The sequence below is a fragment of the Macaca mulatta genome, chromosome 7 (genome assembly GCF_049350105.2).
Source record: "Macaca mulatta isolate MMU2019108-1 chromosome 7, T2T-MMU8v2.0, whole genome shotgun sequence".
Classification (NCBI taxonomy): Eukaryota; Metazoa; Chordata; class Mammalia; order Primates; family Cercopithecidae; genus Macaca; species Macaca mulatta.
The window spans coordinates 42,399,204-42,423,238 of record NC_133412.1 but is presented as its reverse complement, the minus strand read 5'-3'; the positions used below and the strand labels follow the sequence as shown (position 1 = coordinate 42,423,238).

The following is a 24,035-nucleotide window of genomic DNA, read 5'->3' as shown; positions in this document are numbered from 1 at the left end:
GCCCACCTCGGCCTCCCAAAGTGCTGGGATTACAGGTGGGAGCCACCACGCCTGGCCGAGAAGAGATTTTTTTAAAAACAGTGCATCTGTTTAATCTTTTTTAAATCGTGTCCCCACTGACATTTTAGGAGTATTGAATCTGCATTTTTTATTTCCAGTAAGTAGTAAAGCTAGCTCTTTACATTTCACTACCAGCTAGGTTTAACCAAGTAGTAAATGTAGGTAATATTTAATAATCTCTGCCACAGTGATCTGTACTATAACGTTTTACATCCAGATTTTAATTTTTATTTTATCTTTTTAGAGATGGGGTCTTGCTCTCCCACACAGGCAGGAGTCCAGTGGCGTAAAACATTGCTTACTGCATCCTCAATGTCCTGGGCTTAAGTGATCCTCCAACCTCAGCCTCCCAAAGTGGGGCCAGCATGGCTGGCTAATTTTCTTTTTTAATTAAAAAATTTTTTTTTGCAGAGATAGGGGTCTCATTATGTTGCCTAGGCTGGTCTTGAACTCCTGCCTTGGCCTCTCAAAGTGCTGGGATTACAAGCATGAGCCACTATACCCGACCCAGGTTTTCTTGAAGTAGGAACGTGCTAACATTTTTCAACTTACTTGTGCAATAAAGGTGATTGAGCATCTGGTGTGTGCAATTTATCTCCTCTGTCTCCAGGAGAGTCAAGCACTTCTGGAGAAGGAGGTACAGTGACCACAGAATCCACACATCGACTTTTCCTGCCTAGATTCTGACAGTGAACGTCTTTCTCTATTCATTAAGTCATTTGTTAATTCAACAACATTTATTGATAGGGTGATTTGGTCATCTAAGTTAGGATGCTTTTATGAGTGAAAGAAGCACTTACAATAATTACTCCAGGGCAACAGACATAAACCAGGACTCTCCCAGGCAAACTGGGTTGTGTGGTCATCTGATTTATTGAGCACTTACTGTGTCACTAGAACTTCAAACTGGTTACCAGAGGTTCAGAGATCAAATATTTGACATCTTCAACCTACCAGGGAGACAAATGTGTAAGCAAATATAATAGTTATAAACGCCATAGCAGAGGCATAATAGAAGCATTGTGTCCCTCAGGAGTGTCCATGGAGGCTTCCCAGAGGAAGTCAATGGAATCAGCTTCCAAAGGATGAGTTTACTATGTAGACTAAGGCCTGGAAGGACATTCTAGCATCTGCAGAGGCACAGAGACTTAAAAGAAAAAAACACTATAGGGGGTTTTGGTAATGTTTAGCTGGGAGCATGATTGTTCTTTTATTATTCTTTAAACCATAAATTTGTCATACATTCCCTTGTATGTATGAGCTAGTTATAGAGCTGGCTGGTAAAAAGCTAACAATGGATTATGGAAGAGAAACAAATGGCATGTTAAATACCGGGGGAAAGCCCAGCGTTTTGATGAAAAGAATTGATAAAGGTGGAATCTGGTGATAGAAACGAGACTGGAAAAGCAAGTTGAGGCCTGATCATGGAGGGCTTTGAGAGTTAGGGCCTTTGTCTCATATGCAGTAGACTGTTGGAGAGTGGTGTGATCAGAGTTAGATTCTGGAAATTTAATTTGGTGGTAGTGTGGAAGATAGGTTGGGGGTAAAACCTGGGCAGGAAGATCTGTTGGAAGGTTAGAAATGTGATCTTCAGGGACATGGATGGAGCTGGAAGCCATTATCTTCAGCAAACTAATCCAGAGACAGAAAATCAAACACTGCATGTTCTTACTTATAAGTGGGTGCTGAACAATGAGAACAGATGGACACATGGTGGGGGAACAACACACAGGGGCCTCGGGGGTGGGGATGGGGTTGGGGGGAGGGAGAGCATCAGGAATAATAAGGGATGCTGGGCTTAATACCTAGATAATGGGATGATCTGTGCAGCAAACCACCATGGCACACATTTGCCTGTGTAACAAACCTGCACATCCTACACATGTACCCTGAACTTAAAAGTTGAGGATAAAAGAGAAAAGGAATGTGAAGATCTGAATTACATCAGTGGTTGGGATGAAGGGGAGATGATTGAAAATATTTTTGTGGGTGAGGGAATTTGAGTTATTGGCTATTATAACCTTATGGAGAGTTTTGGATCCACCACTGATGAGCTCTTTGATTTCTGACAAGTCAGTATCACTGAACTTTATTTCTTCAAGTGTGAAATTAGGCTGATGATGAAAACAAAACACTACCAAAATAGTTTTGAGAATCAACAAGAGACTGTGCAAGTGCCTTGTTTTTCCAATTATATGTATTGAATACTTAATCCCCTCCAGGCACTCTGCTCAGGTTAGGGAATTGGAAGAGAACGGAAATCAGTGTCCTCTAGGAGCTCACGAGCATGATTTCTGCAGGGGATCTAAGGAGTGCCCACTCAGACACTGCCACCAGTACTGGGGAAACCTGACTGAGGGCACAGCTTCCCGTCAAGAGTTGTGACCGAGGAAAGGTTGGATTCCTCTTGCAACACCTAAGGAATATTCTGCCCCTTCCATCCCCTCAAACAGGGTAACGACCTCGACAAGGGGAATCTTGAATAGTTGACGGAATTGCAAGGGAGATCCCTTAAACCCTCACATTTGATGAAAACAATAATCTGTATGTGTGAAGTTAGGCTCTTGGTTGCAAATAACAGACTTGAAACACTTTTAAGAAATGGGGATTTTAGGCCAGGCACGGTGGCTTACACCTGTAATCCCAGCACTTTAGGAGGCCGAGGTGGGCAGATAGATCACCTGAGGTCGGGAGTTCGAGACCAGCCTGACCAACATGGAGAAACCCCGTCTCTACTAAAAATAAAAAATTAGCCGGGCGTGGTGGTGCATGCCTGTAATCCCAGCCTGGGCAACAAGAGCAAAAGTCTGTCTCAAAAAAAGAAAAGAAAAGAAGAGAGAGAGAGAGAGAGAGAGAAGAGAGAAAGAGAGAGAGAGAAACTCGAAGGTTTCCTTTGGTTACTGTCACTCCCTGCCCCCCGTTCCCCATAGTTTCTCTGATGACATATGTCTACCTGGCAGTTTTGATCTCTTACTACCTACTGGTTAATGGCCTCAGCTCTGCCACCCCACATTCTGGGTGGAGCCTGTCTGACTCTCTAACCAATTACCATTGTCCTTGCCAGATAGAACCTTTTGTGTCAGACCACAACTAGTCCTTAGCCAGACTGTGAGTCGAGGCCCACCTCATTCCATTGATTCCACTCTGCAGAAAAAGCAGCATAAGGGGCTGTGAAATTGGTCATCATGACTGGCACAGTTGGTATACCTAGGACTGTATGAAATACCTTTCATGCATCTGAAATCTTGAGGTAAGAGTGCAAGGCCCATCCTACAGTGTGCAGTTCCCCATCCAGGGAGCCTCAAGCTCACCCTGGAACTGGAGGATAAACACCAGGTATGGAAATGCCATCTTCAAGTTGGCAGCCCATTTCTTCAAGAAAGTAAATGATGCACATCCCAGACAGGCATCAGGAAGCCATATGACTCGCTCTTTGTTCAGGCCCCTGTAGAAACCACAATTCAGTGTGACTGAGTAGCATTTCTCATCTGAACCAGAATCACCTGGAGTAGGTTCCTGGGCTCTAATACGAACATTGAGTCAGAATCTCTGCATCTTGGACTCTGCATTTTACCACACTCATCAAATAATTTTTCTGCTAGAGCAGTAATAGTTTTAACTAGCATAAGAGATGCATGTTAATCTGAGCTATGTGTTGGCCCAGAGTCCAGAGTCCTCCCAGGAAGGTAGAACACAGTCTACTTTATGCTTTAGTTGAAAGGATGTATTTGCAAATACATTGCCTCCTTATGCAAGATGCTCCTATTTTGGTTCTTGTCATTGCTGAAAAACATATGCTTTGCGTCAGACTCAAAACCAAATTTTCTTGCTAGTTACTAGTTGAGTGACTCAGGACAAGTTGCTGAAAGTTTTAAAACTGATTTCTCAGTTTAAAAACATGTGTAATACCTGCCTTGCAGAATAGAAATACATCTGGGAAGTGCCTGGCATATAGTAGACCTTCAATAAATGGTAGCTATTGTTGTCATCTGTGGTTAATATTATGTCAATGACTGGGCCATCAGGTGCCCAGACATTTAGTCTAACATTATTCTGGGTGTATTTGTGAAGCTGCTTCTGGATGAGATGAACATTTGAATCACATTAGGCATGGTGGCTCATGCCTATAATCCCAGCACTTTGAGAGGCTGAGGCAGGCAGCTAGCTCACTTGAGTCTAAGAGTTCAAGACCAGCCTAAGCAACATGGCAAAACCCTGTCTACAAAAAATACAAAAGTTAGCTAAGCATGGTGACGCATGCCTGTGGTCCCAGCTACTTGGGAGGCTGAGGTAGGAGGATTGCTTGAGCCCGGGAGGTCGAGGCTGAGATGCAGTGAGATTGTGCCACTGCATTCCAGCCTGAATGACAGACTGAGACCCTCTCTCAAAAACAAACCAAAACAAAAAACCCCACACATTTGAATCAATGGATTCAGTAAAGCTGATGGCCCCCCTAATGTGGATGTGCCTCATCCGGTCAGTTGAAGGCCTGAATAGAACAAAAAGGCTGAATAAGAGGGAACTCCTCCAGCTTGACTGCCTTTGACCTGGGATATTGGTTTTTACCCTGCCTTTAGATTTGAACTGAAAATCAGTTCTTCATAGGTCTCCAGCCTGCTGGCTTTTTGGCTGGAACTATACCATCAGCTCTCCTGGGTCTCCAGCTTGCCAACTCTAGATTTTGGGATTTAAACTCCATAATCACATGAGCCAATTCCATATAATAAATCTCTCTCTATATATGTATACACCCCGATGGTTCTGTTTCCCTGGAGAACGCTGACTGATACATCACCACAGTCAAATGCTACTATAATCCCTTCTTTGGGCCTACAACATTTTCTCCTCTGAATAGTAGCAACAGCTTGTAGAAGAAGATGCCTTTATTTTATTTTTATTTTTATTTTTATTTTTTTGAGATGGAGTCTCGCTCTGTCGCCCAGGCTGGAGTGCAGCGGCCGAATCTCAGCTCACTGCAAGCTTCGCCTCCCGGGTTTATGCCATTCTCCTGCCTCAGCCTCCCGAGTAGCTGGGACTATAGGCGCCCACCACCTCGCCCGGCTAGTTTTTTTTTGTGTGTGTGTGTGTGTTTTATTAGAGATGGGGTTTCATCGTGTTAGCCAGGATGGTCTCAATCTCCTGACCTTGCGATCTGCCCGTCTCAGCCTCCCAAAGTGCTGGGATTACAGGCTTGAGCCACCGCGCCCGGCCAAGATGCCTTTATTTATTTTGATTTCTTATTGACACATAATAATTGTATGTATTTATGGAGTACATTGTGATGCTTTGATATATATAATAATGTGAGGGGATCAGATCAATGTAATTAGATATCCGTCATCTCAAACATTTATCATTTCTTGTGCAGGAAACATTCAATATCCTCTCTTGTAGCTAGTTGAAAATACACATTGTTGTTAACTATGGTCATCCTACAGTGCTATACAACACTAGAACTTGTTCCTCTTATCTAGCTGTAGTTTTGCGTCCTTTAATAAATCTCTCTCTAACCCTTCCTTTCCCCTCCCCTTTCAGGCCTCTAATAACCTCTATGACTGCTTTTTACTTCTATGAGATCAGCTTCATTTACGCTTCCGTATATGAATAAGAACATACAATGTTTAACTTTCTGTTCCTGGTTTGTTTCACTTATTTCTCCAGCTCGCCAACTGCAGATTTGGGGATTTAGCCTCCATAATCACGTGAGCCAATTCCTTGTAATAAATCTTTCTCTCTACATACACATCTTGATGGTTCTGTTTCTCTGGAGGACACTGAGAAATACGTCCTATAGTTCCATTCATATTGTCTTGAATGGCAGGATTTCATTCTTTTTGTGGTTGACTAGTATTCCATTGTGTATATATACCTCATTTTCTTTATCCATCCATCAGTTGTTAGACACTTAGGTTGATTCTATATCCTGGCTATTGAGGCTACTGCTGCAGTAAACATGAGCATGCAGATGTCTCTTCGATATATTGATTTCCCTTTCTTTGGATGACTGCCCAGTAGTGGGATTGCTGAATCATATGGTAGCTCTATTTGCAGTTTTTACAGGAACTTTTATACTATTGGAAATGTCTTTAGACCAACAGGAGCAAAAGAATTTTCAAGTAGGGGAAGGATCTATATAACTCAAAATTTCTTTTTAGAGATGATGAAACAGGGGCCTAGCAACAGCTAGGTAGTGGTAATACTAGGATTAGAACCCGAAGACTACAGGAGATTTTGTTTTAAAGAAGGATTTGACTCTTCATTTGGTCTGGGGGACAAAAGAAACATTTCTGAGCATAAAATTTAGTTCTCGAGAATAGCTACCAAAAGGATGTTTGTTGCTTCATACTTTGTATTTAAGTCAGTTCAACCTATTTTCACCATTTTTCTTTATATTTATCAAACAATTTCAAGGTGAAAATATATGACTTTGAGGGGCAGAGTCTTAGAGCCAACAAAGCTAGCATGAGCCTAGCCCTGTCACTGATTGTAAACCTAGGCTGGTTACGGAGCCTCTCCATGTATTGCCCTATCCATGAAATTAAAATTGTACCTACTTTGCAAGTATTGTCATGAAGAATAGAAATAATATACTTGGCCAGCCGTGGTGGCTCACACCTACAATCCCAGCACTTTGGGAAGTCTAGGCGGGAGGATCACTTGAGGTCAGGAGTTCGAGACTAGCCTGCCAACATGGCAAAACCCTATCTCTACTAAAAATACAAAAATTAGCTGGGCATGGTGGTGCATGCCTGTAATCCCAGCCACTTAGGAGGCTGAGGCAGGAGAATCGCTTGGAGCCGGGAGGCAGAGGTTGCAGTGAGCCGAGATCAAGCCACTGCACTCCACCTTGGATGACAGAGTGAGACTCCATCTCAAAAACAAAACAAAACAAAAAAAAAAAAAAACAGGAAAAGAAAAAAAGAAATAAGTCATCTAGCACAGTGTCTGAAGAAACACAGTAGGTTCTCAATATCACTATTATTAGCTAACATTTTTTGAGGGCTAGCCATGTGTGTAAGGACTTGACCTGGACTGTCCCATTTTATCTTTACAATAACCCAGTGAAGCAGGTACTGTTATTGATCCTCATTTTTCCAGAATTTTAAATAGTTAGTCAGTGGTGGAGCTGGAATGTATGCCCTGGTAACCTAGATTCCAGTCGGTGTGCCTAACCAATCTACTACCACTGTGTGTCTATTTGCAAATATTTTTATCCTTGATTAGGGAATTTAATGTATTTGGCTTTGGTGCTCAGAAACAAAGAAATGGGAACACATGCCAATTGAATGCGCATTATATGCACGTACTATGCTAGACAATTTCAAAAATATTTTATTTTAGTTACTATTTCATCAGTCTTTTTTTTTTTTTTTTTTTTGAGACAGGATCTCACTACGTTGCCCAGGCTGGAGTGCAGTAGCTATTCATAGGCACAATCATCATGCACATAGCCTCAAATTCCTGGGCTCAAGTATCCTCCTGCCTCAACCTCCCAAATAGCTGGGACTACAAGTATGCACCACCCTGTCCAGCTAATCACTGTCTTTTTTTACCTCTAAGATTCATAAACTTTTCTAAGACACTACAGATAGAAGCTATTTTTTGTAGTAAAGAAGTGCAGCTCTCGCTTTCCACTAATTTTTATTGCTGCTCTTCTTCGAGAAGGTAGATTATCCATTGTTATTTACATTAATTATTTACATTGTTGAAACATTGAGATGCTAGGTTGGCAGATAATACAAAAAATGTGGTACCTTTGCTTAGAAACTTTTATTCTAAAAAGTTAATGGACAAACATTAACTTTTCTGAGAAATTAAAATACTGTTTCCATTAAATAAGCATTTTTGTGTGCAGGCTGTTTTGTTTCTGTTTTTGTTTTTCATTTTTGTTTTTTTTTTAGTTTGATTGGAAGCAAGAAGGAGGAGGAATATTATCAGAGAAGGGCAGCTTTGAGGAAAGGCTGCTGTAAAGATTCTTTTTTTTTTTGAGACGGAGTTTCACTCTTTTTGCCCAGGCTGGAGTGCAATGATGTGATCTTGGCTCACCACAACCTCCGCCTCCCGGATTCAAGCGATTCTCCTGTCTCAGCCTCCCGAGTAGCTGGGATTACAGGCATGTGCCACCACCCCCGCTAATTTTGTATTTTTAGTAGAGACGGGGTTTCTCCATGTTGCTCAGGCTGGTCTTGAACTCCCAACCTCAGGTGATTCACCTGCCTCAACCTCCCAAAGTGCTGGGATTACAGGCGTGAGCCACCGCGCCCGGCTGTAAAGATTCTTTAACATATCTCTTATAAATTTATAAAATCTAAAATCTTAGAATTGGAAAGACCTTACAGATAATTTAGTTTAACCTTGGCCTCATTTTACAGAGAAGGAAACCAGACCTAGCAGAGGAAATGTTTTGCTCAAGGATAAAACTCAGGTTTCTGAACTCCGAGATGACAACTAATACATTATTAATTACAAATAACTATATATAACTTCTGTTTGATAATGCCTTTAGGTAGTAACCTCTAATATAGCCACATCAGCATTTTTCCAAGCCAGTTCCTGAATACCCACTTCGTGTCTGATTCCTCCAATCCAGTGCAGTATACATTTTACATAGACTTGGTCTGGCAATGAGGAAACAGCATTCATTTTCAATCTTGGGTCTCAGCATAATTTGGTATATAACACTGCAGTCGACTGTACCCTGTAAAGCTTTAAAGGGATGGTATTCCAAGAATTAGTATTAGTCTGAAAAACCAAGTGTTTTGTTTCTCTTTCACTTTTTTACACATCCGTGGTTCCTGGGGGTAAAATAAAAGTTTTCAGTCTAATGGGTGCAGTGGACGGAGGCATTCTAAGTGGAAGGAAGCGCATATACAAAAGCCTAGAGGCCTTCTGAGACATCAGGAGGTGTTTGGGGCCCTTCAAGCAGTTGGCATGACTAGAGCACGTTGGCCCCACAGAGAGCTGAGTCAAGAGCCAGACCTGCTCTACTCTGCATACCTTGAACTTTAGCTTGAAGGCAGTGGGGAGTTATTGAAGGATTTATAGCAGAGGAATTACAGAAATATAGTTGTTTATTATTATTATTATTATTTGAGACAGAGTCTTACTCTGTCACTCAGCCTGGAGTGCAGTGGCATGATCTCAGCTTACTGCAACTGCCGCCACCCAGGTGGGTTCAAGTGATTCTCCTGCCTCAGCCTCCTGAGTAGCTGGGATTACAGGTGTGCACCACCACCACCATACTTGGCTAATTTTTATATTTTTAGTAGAGATGGGGGTTTCGCCATATTGGCCAGGCTGGTCTCAAACTCCTGACCTCAAGAGATCCACCCGCCTGGGCCTCCCTCAGTGCTGGGATTACAGGTGTGAGCCACTGAGCCTGGCTGCTTTTGATTATTTTGATCAAACAGATAATATATGAATACATTTTAATATAAACTCAACTATTAAATCCAAAGTCAAAGTTCTTCACCACTCCCTCCATCCCCAGTTCCTTCCTCAGAGGTAATCACTCTGCTGCTTGGTACATATCTCTCCAAACATTTAAAAAAGTGCATTCACGGCCGGGCACAGTGGCTCACGCCTGTAATCTCAGCACTTTGGAAGGCTGAGGCGGGCAGATCATGAGGTCAAGAGATCGAGACCATCCTGGTCAACATGGTGAAACCCTGTCTCTACTAAAAATACAAAAATTAGCTGGGTGTGGTGGCAGGCACCTGTAGACCCAGCTACTCAGGAGGTTGAGGCAGGAGAGAATTGCTTGAACCTGGGAGGTGGAGGTTGCAGTGAGCTGAGATGTGCCACTGCACTCCAGCCTGGCGATAGAGCAAGACTCTGTCTCAAAAAAAAAAAAAAAAAGAAAAAGAAAAAATGTGCATTCAGTTATATATACGCATGCATAGAGATATTTCTGGATCTGGGATTATTTTGTGTGTTTTGAAACAAATATTATCCTGTGAAAAGATAAATTAAGAGGGACAGAGCTTGGGTTTGGGCAATTATGAGAGCCAGCTGGCCATCTGTTTACTTTGCTTGGTGTTCACAGCATATTTTGTGAACATTCCAGTTTTTCTGTGAGATTCTCACAGATGAATTGTGCTGTGGGAACCATTTGGCAGACCCCAGCCACAACAGCTGCAAATCCTTACAGCTATGTCCACCAGGTCAGCCTGCACTGGGACCTGCCTGAATCAAAAGTTTGCTGCCTGCATTTGTGCATTACAATTCGACTGGAATTCACAGACAGATACTAAACGTTCTTTGTTGGGATTAGGAAATGGACAATGTGCTTGCCATGTGTTATGGAACAACTGAGGACACAAACATGACCATGGGTTCCCTTTCTGAAACAATTAAAACATTTATTGTTTTTGGATTGGTCTACATTGTGATAAAAGTTGATATGTAAAAAAACGTATCTACATAGTGTTTTTTTTTTAATTATCAATTGTCAAGTTAAAGTTTATTACCACACTAACAGAACAATGACTTTTAACATACAGGCATATCCACAGATTAGGTCTCATTAAAGCTGTTACTAAGTGGGGGCTAGGGATGTGGGTTCTAAGGAATACAGTTTTAGGAATAAATGAGGAAATGTGGATAGATTTATTTATTCCACTCATTTATTCATTCAATACACTTTTTTGGTGGGGTTAGACGAGGTCTCTCACTTTGTCACCTAGGGTGTGGTGCAGTGGCTTCAACCTCTGAGCTTAACAGATTCTCCCATCTCAGCCTCCTGAGTAGCTGGGACTATAGGCGTGCGCCACCATGCCCGGCTAATTTTTGTATTTTTTTGTAGAGACAGGGTCTCCCATGTTGCTCAGGCTGGTCTTGAACTCCTGGGCTCAAGTGATCCATCCACCCTGGCTTCCCAAAGTGCTGGGATTACAATCAATATACATTCAGTACCTATTGTTTATGCACTAATCATGTGCTAACTCACTGTTTGAATCACTCTATTCCCTTTGCTCTAGATTGAAGCTTCGAGACCACCTGGGAAAATAGACAACTAATGTAATGAATATCCATAACCAGTTTCACAGAAACCAGTAGTTTGCAAGTTATTCCACCCATTGAACAATTCCAAATATTGGAGAAAAGGCCCTCAAGTTAAAATACTCCATGGAAACATGCTCTATACATCTATGTGGTGCTTACAATAAAAGATGACTTCCTGCGACTGACTTGCAACTCCGAAAGAAGTGATTTAGAGAAAAAAAAAGAAAGAAAGAAAGAAAAAGAAAAAGGTAAGTATGTCACTGTGCTCTTGGGAAATGCTTTTGGGATTTGTCCAAGTTCTAGAGTGGAACCCAAGGCTCCTGAGCCAGGGGACAGAAGTGATAATTAAGTAGGATGCAATTTAGTTGGATCTTCCCTGACCTTAATCCCTTAAACAGTTGCCTAGGTAAGGGCAAAGTCTACAGGCCCTAAAACAGGGTACAAGCTTCCCTAAAACTATTAGAGAGAAGCACTTTCAACAGGACCTTGTTGCAGGATCCCTAAAAAAAATTCAAAACAAGGAGATTTACATGTTATTCACCTTATCATAATTTCAGAAATATTTTACTAAAAAAAAAGAGTCGTGACGTCTGCAACACCTCAAGACGTTGACGTTTGCAACACCTTAAGAACAATGATTATAAGTGTATTAATATTCTCTCTGATTTTAAGGGAAAAATGATGAAGGAACAGGAAGATGGGTGGGCGTACGTTCCCAGAAATCCCCAGAACGTCAAAAGGAAGTGGGGACTTTGAGTGGAAGACTAATGGAGAGCGTCTACGGTTGTGCCAAAGGAAAAAAAATGTTCCTAAGAAAAGAGTATACAAAGTTCTGTTCACCAAAGCCTGGAACCCAAAGGTGTCTCTCCAAAGCTGTAAACACGAACTGAAAGCAGAAGCAGGTCCCAAGGGGCCAGGCGCCCCCTTCTCCTGGGTCCGCAGGTCAGACAGGAGAACTAGGGCTGACCCACAGGTAATTCAGCCCTCTCCCAACGCCCGCCGGCGCCGAGGATCCCACGGAGCCGACCCCCGCTCCCGTCGCCGTGGCGACCGCCGGAGCCACGCAGCACCGCCCCTTCCTCGCGACGTGGCCCCGCCCCCTCAGAACCCGGAAGCGGGAGTCTCGCGCCCGCTGAGCGGCGATTCGGAAGTGGGGAGCGCGCCGGCCCGAGCTCGCTCGGCCACGCGCCCCGCCCCTCAGAGGCCGGCCTCCTGCTCTCTCCGCACGGCCTGCTGCGCCCGCGGGTCCCGAGCGCTCGGTCGCCCGCCCCGACCGGGGCCCAGCCGCCTCCACGGCCCGCGCTCGTACTGGAGCGAAGAGCGGCCTCTGGAAGGAGGGGAAGGGACGTGGGGGCGGCCACGGCAGGTGAGGGTGGGCGAAGCGCTGGGAAGCGGCTGGGTGTGCGGTATGCGGGGTTGTAGGTGTGTGTATGGCGCGTGACTGCTTTGGTTGGTGTGACTTTGTGAGTATGTTCTGAGTGGGCCGGTCCATGTGACCACTCACGTGATCACGTGCCCTTGTGAGTGTGTGTCTGGGGCCGAGTGTGGGCTGTGGGGTGGTCGGTGTGCTTGCGACCCTGCCTTTGTGTGGCTGTCACCGGTGGGACTGGCGGGGAGCTGTGTATGAGTCTCCAGCGGGAGGTGGGGGCGGCAGAGGGCTTAACCGGGGCATCCTCCTGTAAACCCATCCTCGGGCTACACGACTGCAGCCCAGGGACATTTTTTTTTTTTCTCAGCAAACTTTTAAGAACTCTGAGCAGAGGTCAGTAATTTTGGAGACAGCACCTCGGCCTGAAAGTGACAGATGTCTTTGTTGTTGCTGAGTGTGGGCCAGGCGTGAGGTTTGTGAACGGGGAATGAGGAACAGAGCGGGACCGGAGTGTCTCATTTTTCCTCTGCTCGTTTTCCTGGGGAGTTATAAGTTAGACATTTATGCTGCTTCCTTTGTCTCCACCTACACTGGTTCAGCTCCTTTTGGCACAAAGATTCAACAAATTGAGGAGTAACTTTTTTTTTTTTTTAATTTTTTTTTTTTGAGTCGGAGTCTCGCTCTGTCACCCAGGCTGGAGTGCGGTCGCCCGATCCCGGCTCACTGCAAGCTCTGTCTCCCGGGTTCACGCCATTCTCCTGCCTCAGCCTCCCAAGTAACTGGGACTACAGGCGCCCGCCACCACGCCCGGCTAATTTTTTGTATTTTCAGTAGAGAGGGGATTTCACCGTGTTAGCCAGGATGGTCTCGATCTCCTGACATCGTGATCCGCCCGCCTTGGCCTCCCAAAGTGCTGGAATTACTAGGCGTGAGCCACTGCGCCCAGCCACTGAGGAGTAACTTAATAAGCTGTGTCCAAATTCCAAAAGTTTTTATACCAAGAGCGTGAGAAGAGATGTCACAGATGTCAGGTAGGCAGCTTTTCCTCCTGTAAGGTTTAGAGATAATGCAATGAAGAAAAGAGGGATAGCTCTCCCCTGAAGAGATCTAAGAAAAGGATAGCTGTGTACTTCTGTGGTGAGGGATGGAGAGGTGCATTAAAAAGCCAGTTGCATCGCCCAGAGACTCTCCGCTTCTAATATTTTGTCATGGCTAATATTTATAATCACGGATTGTCCATAATGCACGTCAACTATAGATTGAAATAAAGTAGCAGAAACCTCTGACTAGTTATGCTGGTTATGTGACTTAAACATTGATATAGGTGATTTTGTTGACTTTAAAGTGGCAGGTTCTGTTGAAGCCCTGAGCGATAGGGGCATAGTCACAACTGGCAGGTTTTTTTGTTTGTTTGTTTTTTGAGACAGAGTCTCACTCTGTCACTCAGGCTGGAGTGCAGTGGTGCGATCTCAGCTCACTGCAACCTCCGTCACCCAGGTTCAAGCTCTCCTGCCTTAGCCTCCTAAGTAGCTGGGATTACAGGCGCCCATTACCACGCCCAGCTAATTTGTTTTTGTTGTTGTTGTTGTTTTGTTTGTTTTTTTGAGATGGAGTTTCGCTCTCGTTGCCCAGGCTGGAGTGCAATGATGCGATCTCGGCTCACCGCAACCTCTGCCTCCCGGGTTCAAGTGATTCTTCTGTCTCAGCTTCCTGCTTAGCTGGGATTACAGGGATGCGCCACCAAGCCCGGCTAATTTTGTGTTTTTAGTAGAGACGGGGCTGCACCGTGTTGGCCAGGCTGGTCTCAAACTCCTGACCTCAGGTGATCCACCCACCTCAGCCTCCCAAAGTGCTGGGATTATAGGCGTGAGCCACTGCACCCAGCCACAACTGGCAGTTTTTATTGTCCAGCAGCACAAGGGCCAGGGAAGACAGGGAGTCCACAGCACACCCTGAAGAGGGGTTTCCTTAGGCAAGATTGAGGCTAATACTGTGGTCCTTTTCCCACCAGCATGAACAGGTGCTTTTGTTTTTGTGAGGAACAAAATCATGAGAGATCAAATCAGTTTTGAGCTCATGGTCTACATTCATTCTTATTCAGTACTGACCAGTTTGGTCACAATCTCAGTTAACCTTTGCCATATACAGAATATTCCTGTTATGACTTGGAAAAGTATACCCCCTTGGTGGATGAAAGAGAGCTAGGAGAACAAACTTTCCTATTCATACCACTCACAGCTGCTTTCCCTTTGCAGCAGTGATCTTTTTTTCCTTAGACGTCAGTTGGTCAGATGCAACATTTGGTATCCATTTTACCTTTCGTGTACTGCCAAACTAGCACAAGTGTTAAAATTACTTGTCTCTACAAAAATTTAGTCACAGCGGAGTGGAATCTCTCCATCTTGTAAGATTACTTTTAACACGTTGGCATAGTGAAGTGGTTGTGAATTATTCTGAAGACTGTTGGTAAGGAACATCTTTCTATTTACTGCTATGGGAAAGAAGAGGATGACCACGTGAATATGTGTGCCTGTGTCTGTGTGTATTTGTATGGTGGTTTGGTTTGTGCATTGCAACTGATTCCAAAGCTATGAATGTTTTATTTTATCCCGTTTTGTGACTCTAGAAGCACACTTTCTGGCTTTAGTTAGCTAAGGTGTTTTATAAATCTGTTAAGTAGATGTTATTTGCTAAACATGTTTTTTATTTTCCCTCCTTTAGAGTAGATTGTTTCTAATAATGCAATACTAGGAAATGTCTCCATTAAGAAGTATTTAGATGATATAGGAGTATTTCAAGTCTGTCCAGGTAGAAAATATTCCAGAATTAAGTATATGTGCTAGTTGCTTTCAATTAAAAGTTATAATCAGCTTAGAGAAAGCCTATACTTAAAATGGCTTAGATTTTTTTTTTTTTTTTTTTTTTTTGAGACGGACTCTCACTCTGTCACCCAGGCTGGAGTGCAATCTTGGCTCACTGCAACCTCCGCCTCCTGGGTTCAAGCGATTCTCCTGCCTCAGCCTCACGAGTAGTTGGGATTACAGGCGGCCACCGCCATGCCTGGCTAATTTTTTTTGTATTTTTAGTAGAGACGAGGTTTCGCCATGTTGGTCAGACTGGTCTTGAACTCCTGATCTCAGGTGATCCACCTGCCTCAGCCTCCCAAAATGCTGGGATTACAGGCGTGAGCCACCGTGCCTGGCAAAACTTTTTAACATATTTTTTTTTGTTTTTTTGAGACGGAGTCTCGCTTTGTCACCCAGGCTGGAGTGCAGTGGAACGATCTTGGCTCACTGCAACCTCTGCCTTCTGGGTTCAAGTGATTCTCCTGCTTCAACCTCCCAAGTAGTTGGGACTACAGGCGCATGCCACCACGCCAGGCTAATTTTTGTATTTTTAGTAGAGACAGGGTTTCACTATCTTGGCCAGGCTGGTCTTGAACTCCTGACCTCGTGATCCGCCCACCTCAGCCTCCCAAAATGCTGGGATTACAGGCATGAGCCACTGTGCCTGGCCTTAACATATTAATATTTAAGATAAAATGGATATACAAAGAATTATTTTCTTTATTTCAGTATGAATAACTATCTGTGCACACTAAGTTTCAGTGTAAGACTGGATGATGATTTTCTTAGTACTTTGAAGCAACTTATGATTTTAACAAACTTCTCTAAAATTACCATCTTAGCTTTGAGAGGAGAGACCATCATCACAATGTCAAGGTTGTAAATCAAGTTTAGTGTTGGAATGTCTACATCTGCTGTCTCCTCGGGGTTCAGCTTAGTATGTCTCCAAGGTCACAGTTGAGTCTACTGAGGGTTCTGTGTTCCTGAGGGAGCAGATCTCGAGGGCCACCAAGGAAGAGTTCCATTGAGTTTAGAATCCCTGTTCCTTGCCAGTCCAGAGAACTCCCTCTAAAACAAGTTCAGAGTCAGCCCGGGAGTTAGGTCCTGGAGTCTCAACCTCATGTTAGTCGTGCTAGGATCAAGGCTTGCTCTTGAGGTAGAGGAAGTGGTACAAAGCAAATATTTGAATTCTTCCTGGTGGAATTTCCTCACTTGGCAATAAGAATCTGCAACAGGGAACTATAATTTCAGTTTCCTGTTATGACATAGCACAGATGCCTGAGCAAAGAGGGGCAGCCTTTTAGTTGAGGATGTTCAGCTAGACCAAAGCTCACAGATGCCAGGGTTAGGAGGATGGCCCAGTTCATTCTTCTTAGAATGTAGTTATTCATTTCATCAACAGATAATGCCTGCTATGTGCCAAGCACTGATCTGAGCTTTGGGGACACAGTAGTAACATAGTCATAGATGAGAAAACAAACTCCAAAAGGATCAAGACTTATCTAAGATCACAGAGCTATGAAAACCGGAAGTCACTAAGCTCACAACAAAAGACTACACATTTTTTCCTAAAGGCGAATGTTTCATTTTGTTGCTACTCACAGTGCCTTCAGGTTTACATTATGGATCTTTCAGAGGACCCTGTGTAACTTTTAATCATGTCCATATGAGTGACAAATTTGTCTGTATTTTGTATTAAGAACTACATGTAGGCCGGGCACGGTGGCTTATGCCTGTAATCCCAGCACTTTGGGAGGCCAAAGATCATGAGGTGGATGGATCATGAGGTCAGGAGCTCAAGACCAGCCTGGCCAAGATGGTGAAACCCTGTCTCTACTAAAAGTACAAAAAATTAGCTGAGCGCGGTGGCAAGAGCCTTTAATCCCAGCCACTCGGGAGGCTGAGGCAGGAGAATCGCTTGAACTCGGAGGGCGGAGGTTGCAGTGAGCCAAGATCGCGCCACTGCACTCCAGCCTGGGCGACAGAGTGAGACTCTGTCTCAAAAAAAAAAAAAAAAAAAGGAACTACATGTGAATTTCTGGTTATGTGCAATTACAGTTAGATTTATGGTGTATTGTGAATTTATCAGGAAGCAGGCTTAATTTAAAGTTCTTTCTCTAGGCTAGGTGTGGTGGCTCACACCTGTAATCCCAGCACTTTGGGAGGTGAGATGGGAGGATTGCTTGAGCCCAGGAATTCGAGACCAGTGTGGACAACATAGGGAGGCCCCCATCTCTACAAAAAATACAAAATTCGCCTGTCATGGTGGTGTGCACCCATTGTCTCAGCTACTCAGGAGGCTGAGGTTGGGGTAATCGCTTGAGCCTCAGAGGTCAAGGCTGCAGTGAGCTGTGATTGTGCCACTGAACTGCAGCCTGGACAACAGAGCAAGACTCTGTCTCAAAAATTTAAAAAGTCAAAAAACATCAACTCCTTTCTCTAGCATGGACTATCCCTATAATCAGACAGGAGCATCTTTATTAAAGGGATTCTTAAGGTTATGTCAAAAGATAGCTGATGGTATTGCAGTTGAGAACTAAGTTAGGAAGTATGGTGTCAGAAAAGGTTGTCTCACATCTGGTCCTAGCATTGCCATGTGGTCTCGGGTAAGTCATTTAAATTTTCTAGACCAGATTCCTTTTCTGGAAGAACTAAGAGCGTTGGAATAATTTCTTTAAAAGCTCCTCTGGTAGCCCGGAACGGTGGCTCACTCCTGTAATCCCAGTACTTTAGGAGGCTGAGGTGGGTGGATCACCTGAGGTCAGGAGTTCGAGACCAGCCTGGCCAACATGGTGAACCCCCATCTCTACTGAAAATACAAAAATTAGTTGGGTGCTGTGGCATGCACCTGTAGTCCCAGATACTCAGGAGGCTGAGGCAGGAGAATCACTTGAATCCCAGGAGGTGGAGGATGCAGTGAGCCGAGATCGCACCACTGCACTCCAGCCTGGGCAACAAGAGTGAGACTGTCTCAAAAAAAAAAAAAAAAAAAAAAAAAAAAGCGCCCTTCTGATTCTGTGATTGTAGTATTTCACCAAATTGTTTTTCTGTAGTTTGAGTATATACTGAAAAATAGGCAGTTTCCTTGGTTTTCTTCTTTAAAATATTGTTGGTATAGCTAGATCAGACTCTACATTTAGTTCTGATGTAAACATGAATTCTTGACATGAAATATCACATGCTTTTATTTCAGGATTAACCTCCATTTCAGCTAATCATGGGAGAGATTAAAGTCTCTCCTGATTATAATTGGTTTAGAGGTACAGTTCCCCTTAAAAAGGTATGTATGGTTTTACTATACCTCTTATTTGCAAAATCTTGTATTGTTTTTGTGTGTGATTTAGATGTCATGTCTTAGTAGTGTTTGAGAGTAAAGGTTACTGCCAAGTTTCATGACTCTGGGTTGCAGAGGATGAAGTTCACCCCTTCCCTGTCACGTACAGTCAACTTTTGAGACTCATTTTAGAGTGAAAGCAGGTATAACTGTAGTCATTTTTATTTATTTATTATTTATTTATTTTTATTTATTTTTGAGATGGAGTCTCGCTCTGCCGCCCAGACTGGAGTGCAGTGTACTGCGTGATCTTAGCTCACTGCAACCTCTGCTTCCCAGGTTCAAGCGATTCTCCTGCCTCAGCCTCCCAAGTGGCTGGGATTACAGGCATGCGCTGCCACACTCAGCTAATTTTGTATTTTTAGGAGAGGCAGAGTTTCACCATGTTGGCCAGGCTGGTCTCGAACTCCTGACCACAACTCCTCCACCTGCCTTGGCCTCCCAAAGTGCTGAGATTACAGGCGTGAGCCACCGCGCCCAGCCTGTACTCATTTTTTACAATTGCTTTTATATATACAAGCAAGCAGGTATGTATGTACTCTTCTATATAGTTTAGTGGAAAGTTTATAGCAACTATATAGTAAGTACAGTCAGATTATATTCCTGTTCCTCAGATTTAAGAATGGGGTCACGTTACAGAGCTTCTGTTTGCAGTGACATACTCATTCTGCCACAGTCATCTTCTGGAAGCTTTATTTTCCTGGGATGTTTGAAAGTCCTAAATACTTACATTGCCATTGAGTATTGACTCTGCTTCCCAAATTAATCCCAGAGTTTGGGGATCACACTAGACAAAGGCAATTCAAGTCACTGAGTAGAGTAAAACCGTTGCTAATTCCCTTGCAGAAGTGTTAGAATCCAGTGATCTTAAGATCTTTTGCAGCTGTTTGTGATGGCTCATGCCTGTAATCCTAGCACTTTAGAGACCTAGGAGGATCACTTGAGGCCAGGAGTTTGAGACCAGCCTGGGCAACATAGTGAAACCCTGTCTCTATAAAAAGATGAAAAAATTAACTAGGTGTGGTGCTATGCACCTATAATTCCAGCACTTTGGAAGGCGGAGGCAGGAGGATTGTTTGAGCCTAGGAATTTGAGATCAGCCTGGGCAATATGACGTGACCCTTTCTCTACAAAAACTAGAAAAAATTAACTGGGCGTGTTGGTGCACGCCTATAGTCCCAGATACTCAAGAGGCTGAGATGGGAGGATTGCTTAAGCCCAGGAAGTCAAGGCTGCAGTGAGCTGTGATCGTGCCACTGCACTCCAGCCTGGGTGACAGAGCCAGACCCTGTCTTGAAAAAAAAAAGCAAAAAAGTGAGTGGCAAAATGTACAGGGCAAAAACATGAGCATGAGATACATTATCACCATCTGTGACCTGCGGAAGTCCAAAGGGGAACTGTGAGGCCTCTGTGGACTTTGCCTTGCTCCATTTGTCTGCTCCTAGTGATGCCAGTGAGTGACCCTGGTTAGTGTGCTGCCATGCACACAGTGACGCTGTGGAGTCCATAGCCCTGCTAGTGAGGAGCTCTCAGAAAACAGAGCCTGGAGGCCTTGAGTTTTTTAATATAAAAGTAGAACAAATACTGATTTGCATTGTCAAATGTTCAAGCAGTTAATGTACTTTTCTAAATACCACCAAAAGTCAGAGAAAACAAAAATTAAACTAGGATGCAGTGAATAATAATAATAACTAATACTTCTAGGACACTTAACATTTGCCAGTCTCTGCTGAGCACTTGACTTGCCTCAGCTTGCCTTTTTTTTCTTTCCTTTGTCTTTGTCTTTGTTTTTTTTTTTTTGTTTTTTTTTTTGAGACGGAGTCTCGCTCTGTCGCCCAGGCTGGAGTGCAGTGGCGCTATCTCGGCTCACTGCAAGCTCCGCCTCCCGGGTTCACGCCATTCTCCCGCCTCAGCCTCCCGAGTAGCTGGGACTAGAGGTGCCCGCCACCGTGCCCGGCTAATTTTTTTTTTGTATTTTTAGTAGAGATGGGGTTTCACCGTGTTAGCCAGGATGGTCTCGATCTCCTGACCTCATGATCCACCCGTCTCGGCCTCCCAAAGTGCTGGGATTACAGGCTTGAGCCACCGCGCCCGGCCTCCTTTTTCTTTTTTTTTTAAAGAGAGGATCTCTCCCTCTGTTGCTCAGGCTGGAGTGTTGTTGTATTTTTATTTATTTATTTATTTATTTATTTTAAAGAGACAGGATCTGGGCTAGGTGCAGTGGCTCACGCCTGTAATCCCAGCACTTAGGGAGGCCAAGGCAGGTGGATCATGAGGTCAGGAGTTCAAGACCAGCCTAACCAATATGGTGAAACCCCGTCTCAACTAAAAGTACAAAAAATTAGCTGGGCATGGGAGCACGTGCCTGTAATCTCAGCTACTTGGGAGGCTGAGGCAGGAGAATTGCTCGAACCTGGGAGGCAGAGGTTGCAGTGAGCCGAGATCGTGCCGCTGCACTCCAGCCTGGGCTACAAAGTGAGACTCCATCTCAAAAAAAAAAAAAAGAAAAAAAGAGAGAGAGACAGGATCTCCCTCTGGTGCTTGGGCTGGAGTGTTGTGCGATCATATAGCTCAATGCAGCCTTGAACTCCTGGGCTCAAGCGATTGTTGTGTCTCAGCCTCTCAAGTAGCTGGGACTATAGGTGTGTACCATCGCACCTGGTTAATTTTTTCATTTTTTGTAGAGATGGGGATCTCACTATGTTGCCCAGGTTGGTCTCAAACTCCTGGCCTCAAGCAGTCCTGCCTTTTGCCTCCCAAAACACTGAGATTACAAGCGTGAGCCATCACGCCTGGCCCTCAGCACATTGTTTTCTTTCTTCCTTTTTTTTTTTTTTTTAAGACAGAGTCTTGCTCTGTCGTCCAGGCTGGAGCCCGATCTCAGCTCACTGCAACCTCCGCCTCCCAGTTTCAAGCGATTCTTTTGCCTCAGCTTCCCCAGTAGCTGGGATTAAAGGCATGTGCCACCATACCCAGCTAATGTCTGTATTTTTAGTAGAGACAAGGTTTCACCATGTTGGCCAGGCTGGTCGCAAACTCCTGACCTCAGGTAATCTACCTGCCTTGACCTCCCAAAGTGCTAAGATTATAGGCGTGAGCCACCATGCCCGGCCCCCTCAGCTCTTCCAGTGCTCATTATTTCCCCGTCATGTTGGGTCAAGAACCACTCCATCAGGAAGGTTTCTGATTACCTTCCTCCTTCCTACCCACTTTTCACCAAAAAGCCAGTTTCTCTCTGTGCCACTCCCTAACCCCTACTGGTTTGATGTATTCTCCCAGGAGAGTGACACATAGACCTGCCTCGTTCCCCTTCTGTAGCAGAGTCTCCCCCACAACTCCCCAAAGGCTTGGTTTAGAGAGGCTCCTGAAGCATCTCCTGAGCTGGTGCTATCTCTACCCACCTATCCAGATGGATAGAGACACGAGCTAGGAGCCTTGTCTCCCCATCAGCTCCCCTGTTCATACTCTGACCCTGCACATCCCAGCCAGTCCTCTGGGTCAGCACTGCAGAATGACTGCAGACTGCCCTCCTTGTACAGACACATTCTTAAACACACACACAACCAGAAATGTGGGAAGAAATAAGATGTCTTGTATAGAGTTCACTGTTTAATGTTAAGCAAAATAGATTTCTTCCTATTGTTGTGGATGGACGGGAAAGGTAGAAACTGAGAGAAGCAGCCAGGTGTGGTGGCTCATGCCGGTAATCTTAGCACTTTGGGAGGCTGATGCAGGCAGATCACCTGAGGTCAGAAGTTCGAGACCATCCTGGCCAACGTGGCAAAACCCTGTCTCTACTAGAAATGCAAAAATTAGCTGGGTGTGGTGGCACATGCCTATAATCCCAACTACATTGGAGGCTAAGGCACAAGAATCGCTTGAACCTGGGAGGTGGAGGTTGCGGTGAGCCGAGATCACGCTGCTGCACTCTAACCTGGGCGACAGAGCGAGACTCTGTCTCAAAAAAAGAAAAAGGGTGGGGGGGAAGAAACAGAGAAGCAGCAGCCCTCTGGAAGATTATAAAGTAGTTCTAAGTAGTTCTGTGGAATATGTTAGCCCTGAGAAAAGAAAAGGAGACTAGAGGAGTCTGTCATGCATGCTAATCTGGTGAGAGCTTCAGGTTACCTTGTAACAAACAAGGCAGTAGTGTTAAAATTGTCAGTGAAATGATAGTGTAAAATAACATAAAAAGTGAATTTATAAGATTTTCCACTTTTTTCTTTTAAATTTCCCTCCAGATTATCGTAGATGATGATGACAGTAAGATATGGTCGCTCTATGATGCAGGCCCCCGAAGTATCAGGTGTCCTCTCATATTCCTGCCCCCTGTCAGTGGAACTGCAGATGTCTTTTTCCGGCAGATTTTGGCTCTGACTGGATGGGGTTACCGGGTTATCGCTGTAAGTATTACTGATTCAGTATTAAAATGTAGACCGACGTTTTGTGGGTTTGTGTGTGTGTGTGTGTGTGTGTGTGTGTGTGTGCTTCTGTCTCTGATCAGCTATAGTAATAGGCACAGTTTGTTTGTTTGTTTGTTTGTTTGTTGAGACGGAGTCTCACTCTGTCACCTAGGGCTGGAGTGCAGTGGCGTGATCTCAGCTCACTGCAACCTCCGTCTCCCAGGTTCAAGCAATTCTCCTGCCTCAGCCTCCTGAGTAGCTGGGATTACAGGTGCCCGCCACTATGCCCAGCTAATTTTTTGTATTTTTAGTAGAGACGGGGTTTCGCCATGTTGGCCAGGCTGGTCTCGAACTCCTGACCTCATGATTCACCTGCCTCAGCCTTACAAAGTGCTGAGATTCCAGCCATGAGCCACTGCGCCCGGCCGGGCAGTTTTTTTTAATTGAGGAAAGATATTGTTTGCCTATTTTAATATGTGAGATGAAGCCTTTTGAAGGAGGCTGGTGTGAGTCCACAGTCACACAGAGATTCAGAAGGAACAAACCTCTATTGGCAGCCTCTCCATGCCCAGCGTTTACGTGCATTCTCTCCTGACGCCCTTCTCTCAACTCGGAGTGGTTGGAAGTGTTGTCCTTGTTTACAGATGAAGAAACTGAGGTCTGGCTCACACAGCCAGTAAGTGGTGGAGGGAGGAACTGAGCTCTGTCTCCTGGCTCTGTTTCTGCTCCTCGTTTTATCACAGCACTGCTTCCAGGGTTGCTGAGCATGGAATATTAGACAACAAAGGGATTAGCTAACACACAAGTGACTGAAAAGCTGGCTTTTCGTGTAAATCTTTGATATTTGAGGTGAGATTCATTAATTAGCTCATTAGCTCATATGTTAGCATTTGGTTAGGAAGTTTTTTGTTTATGATTATTACTTTATAGCCGAGTTTGGTCTAAATCCAGTTTCCCACTGATCATTCTTGAGTCTTCTCTGGGAGAAAAGTGTGTGGGAAAGGCACTCTTCCTGGTGACTG

At 44.3% G+C, this 24,035-nt stretch overlaps 1 protein-coding gene across 5 annotated transcripts in view; it reads left to right on the top strand.

Annotated features, from left to right (window-relative positions):
• The first annotated feature begins 11,039 nt into the window (after positions 1 to 11,039).
• SPG21 (SPG21 abhydrolase domain containing, maspardin) overlaps positions 11,040 to 24,035 on the top strand; it is a 28,991-nt gene continuing 15,995 nt past the window's right edge. The window contains exons 1-4 of one of the 5 annotated variants that reach the window (XM_077938425.1): positions 12,184 to 12,430; positions 13,268 to 13,464; positions 18,473 to 18,559; positions 22,852 to 23,013. In XM_077938425.1, the coding sequence (XP_077794551.1) occupies positions 18,497 to 18,559; positions 22,852 to 23,013 (225 nt within the window). In that variant the 5' untranslated portion in view covers positions 12,184 to 12,430; positions 13,268 to 13,464; positions 18,473 to 18,496. 5 annotated transcript variants of the gene reach the window in all.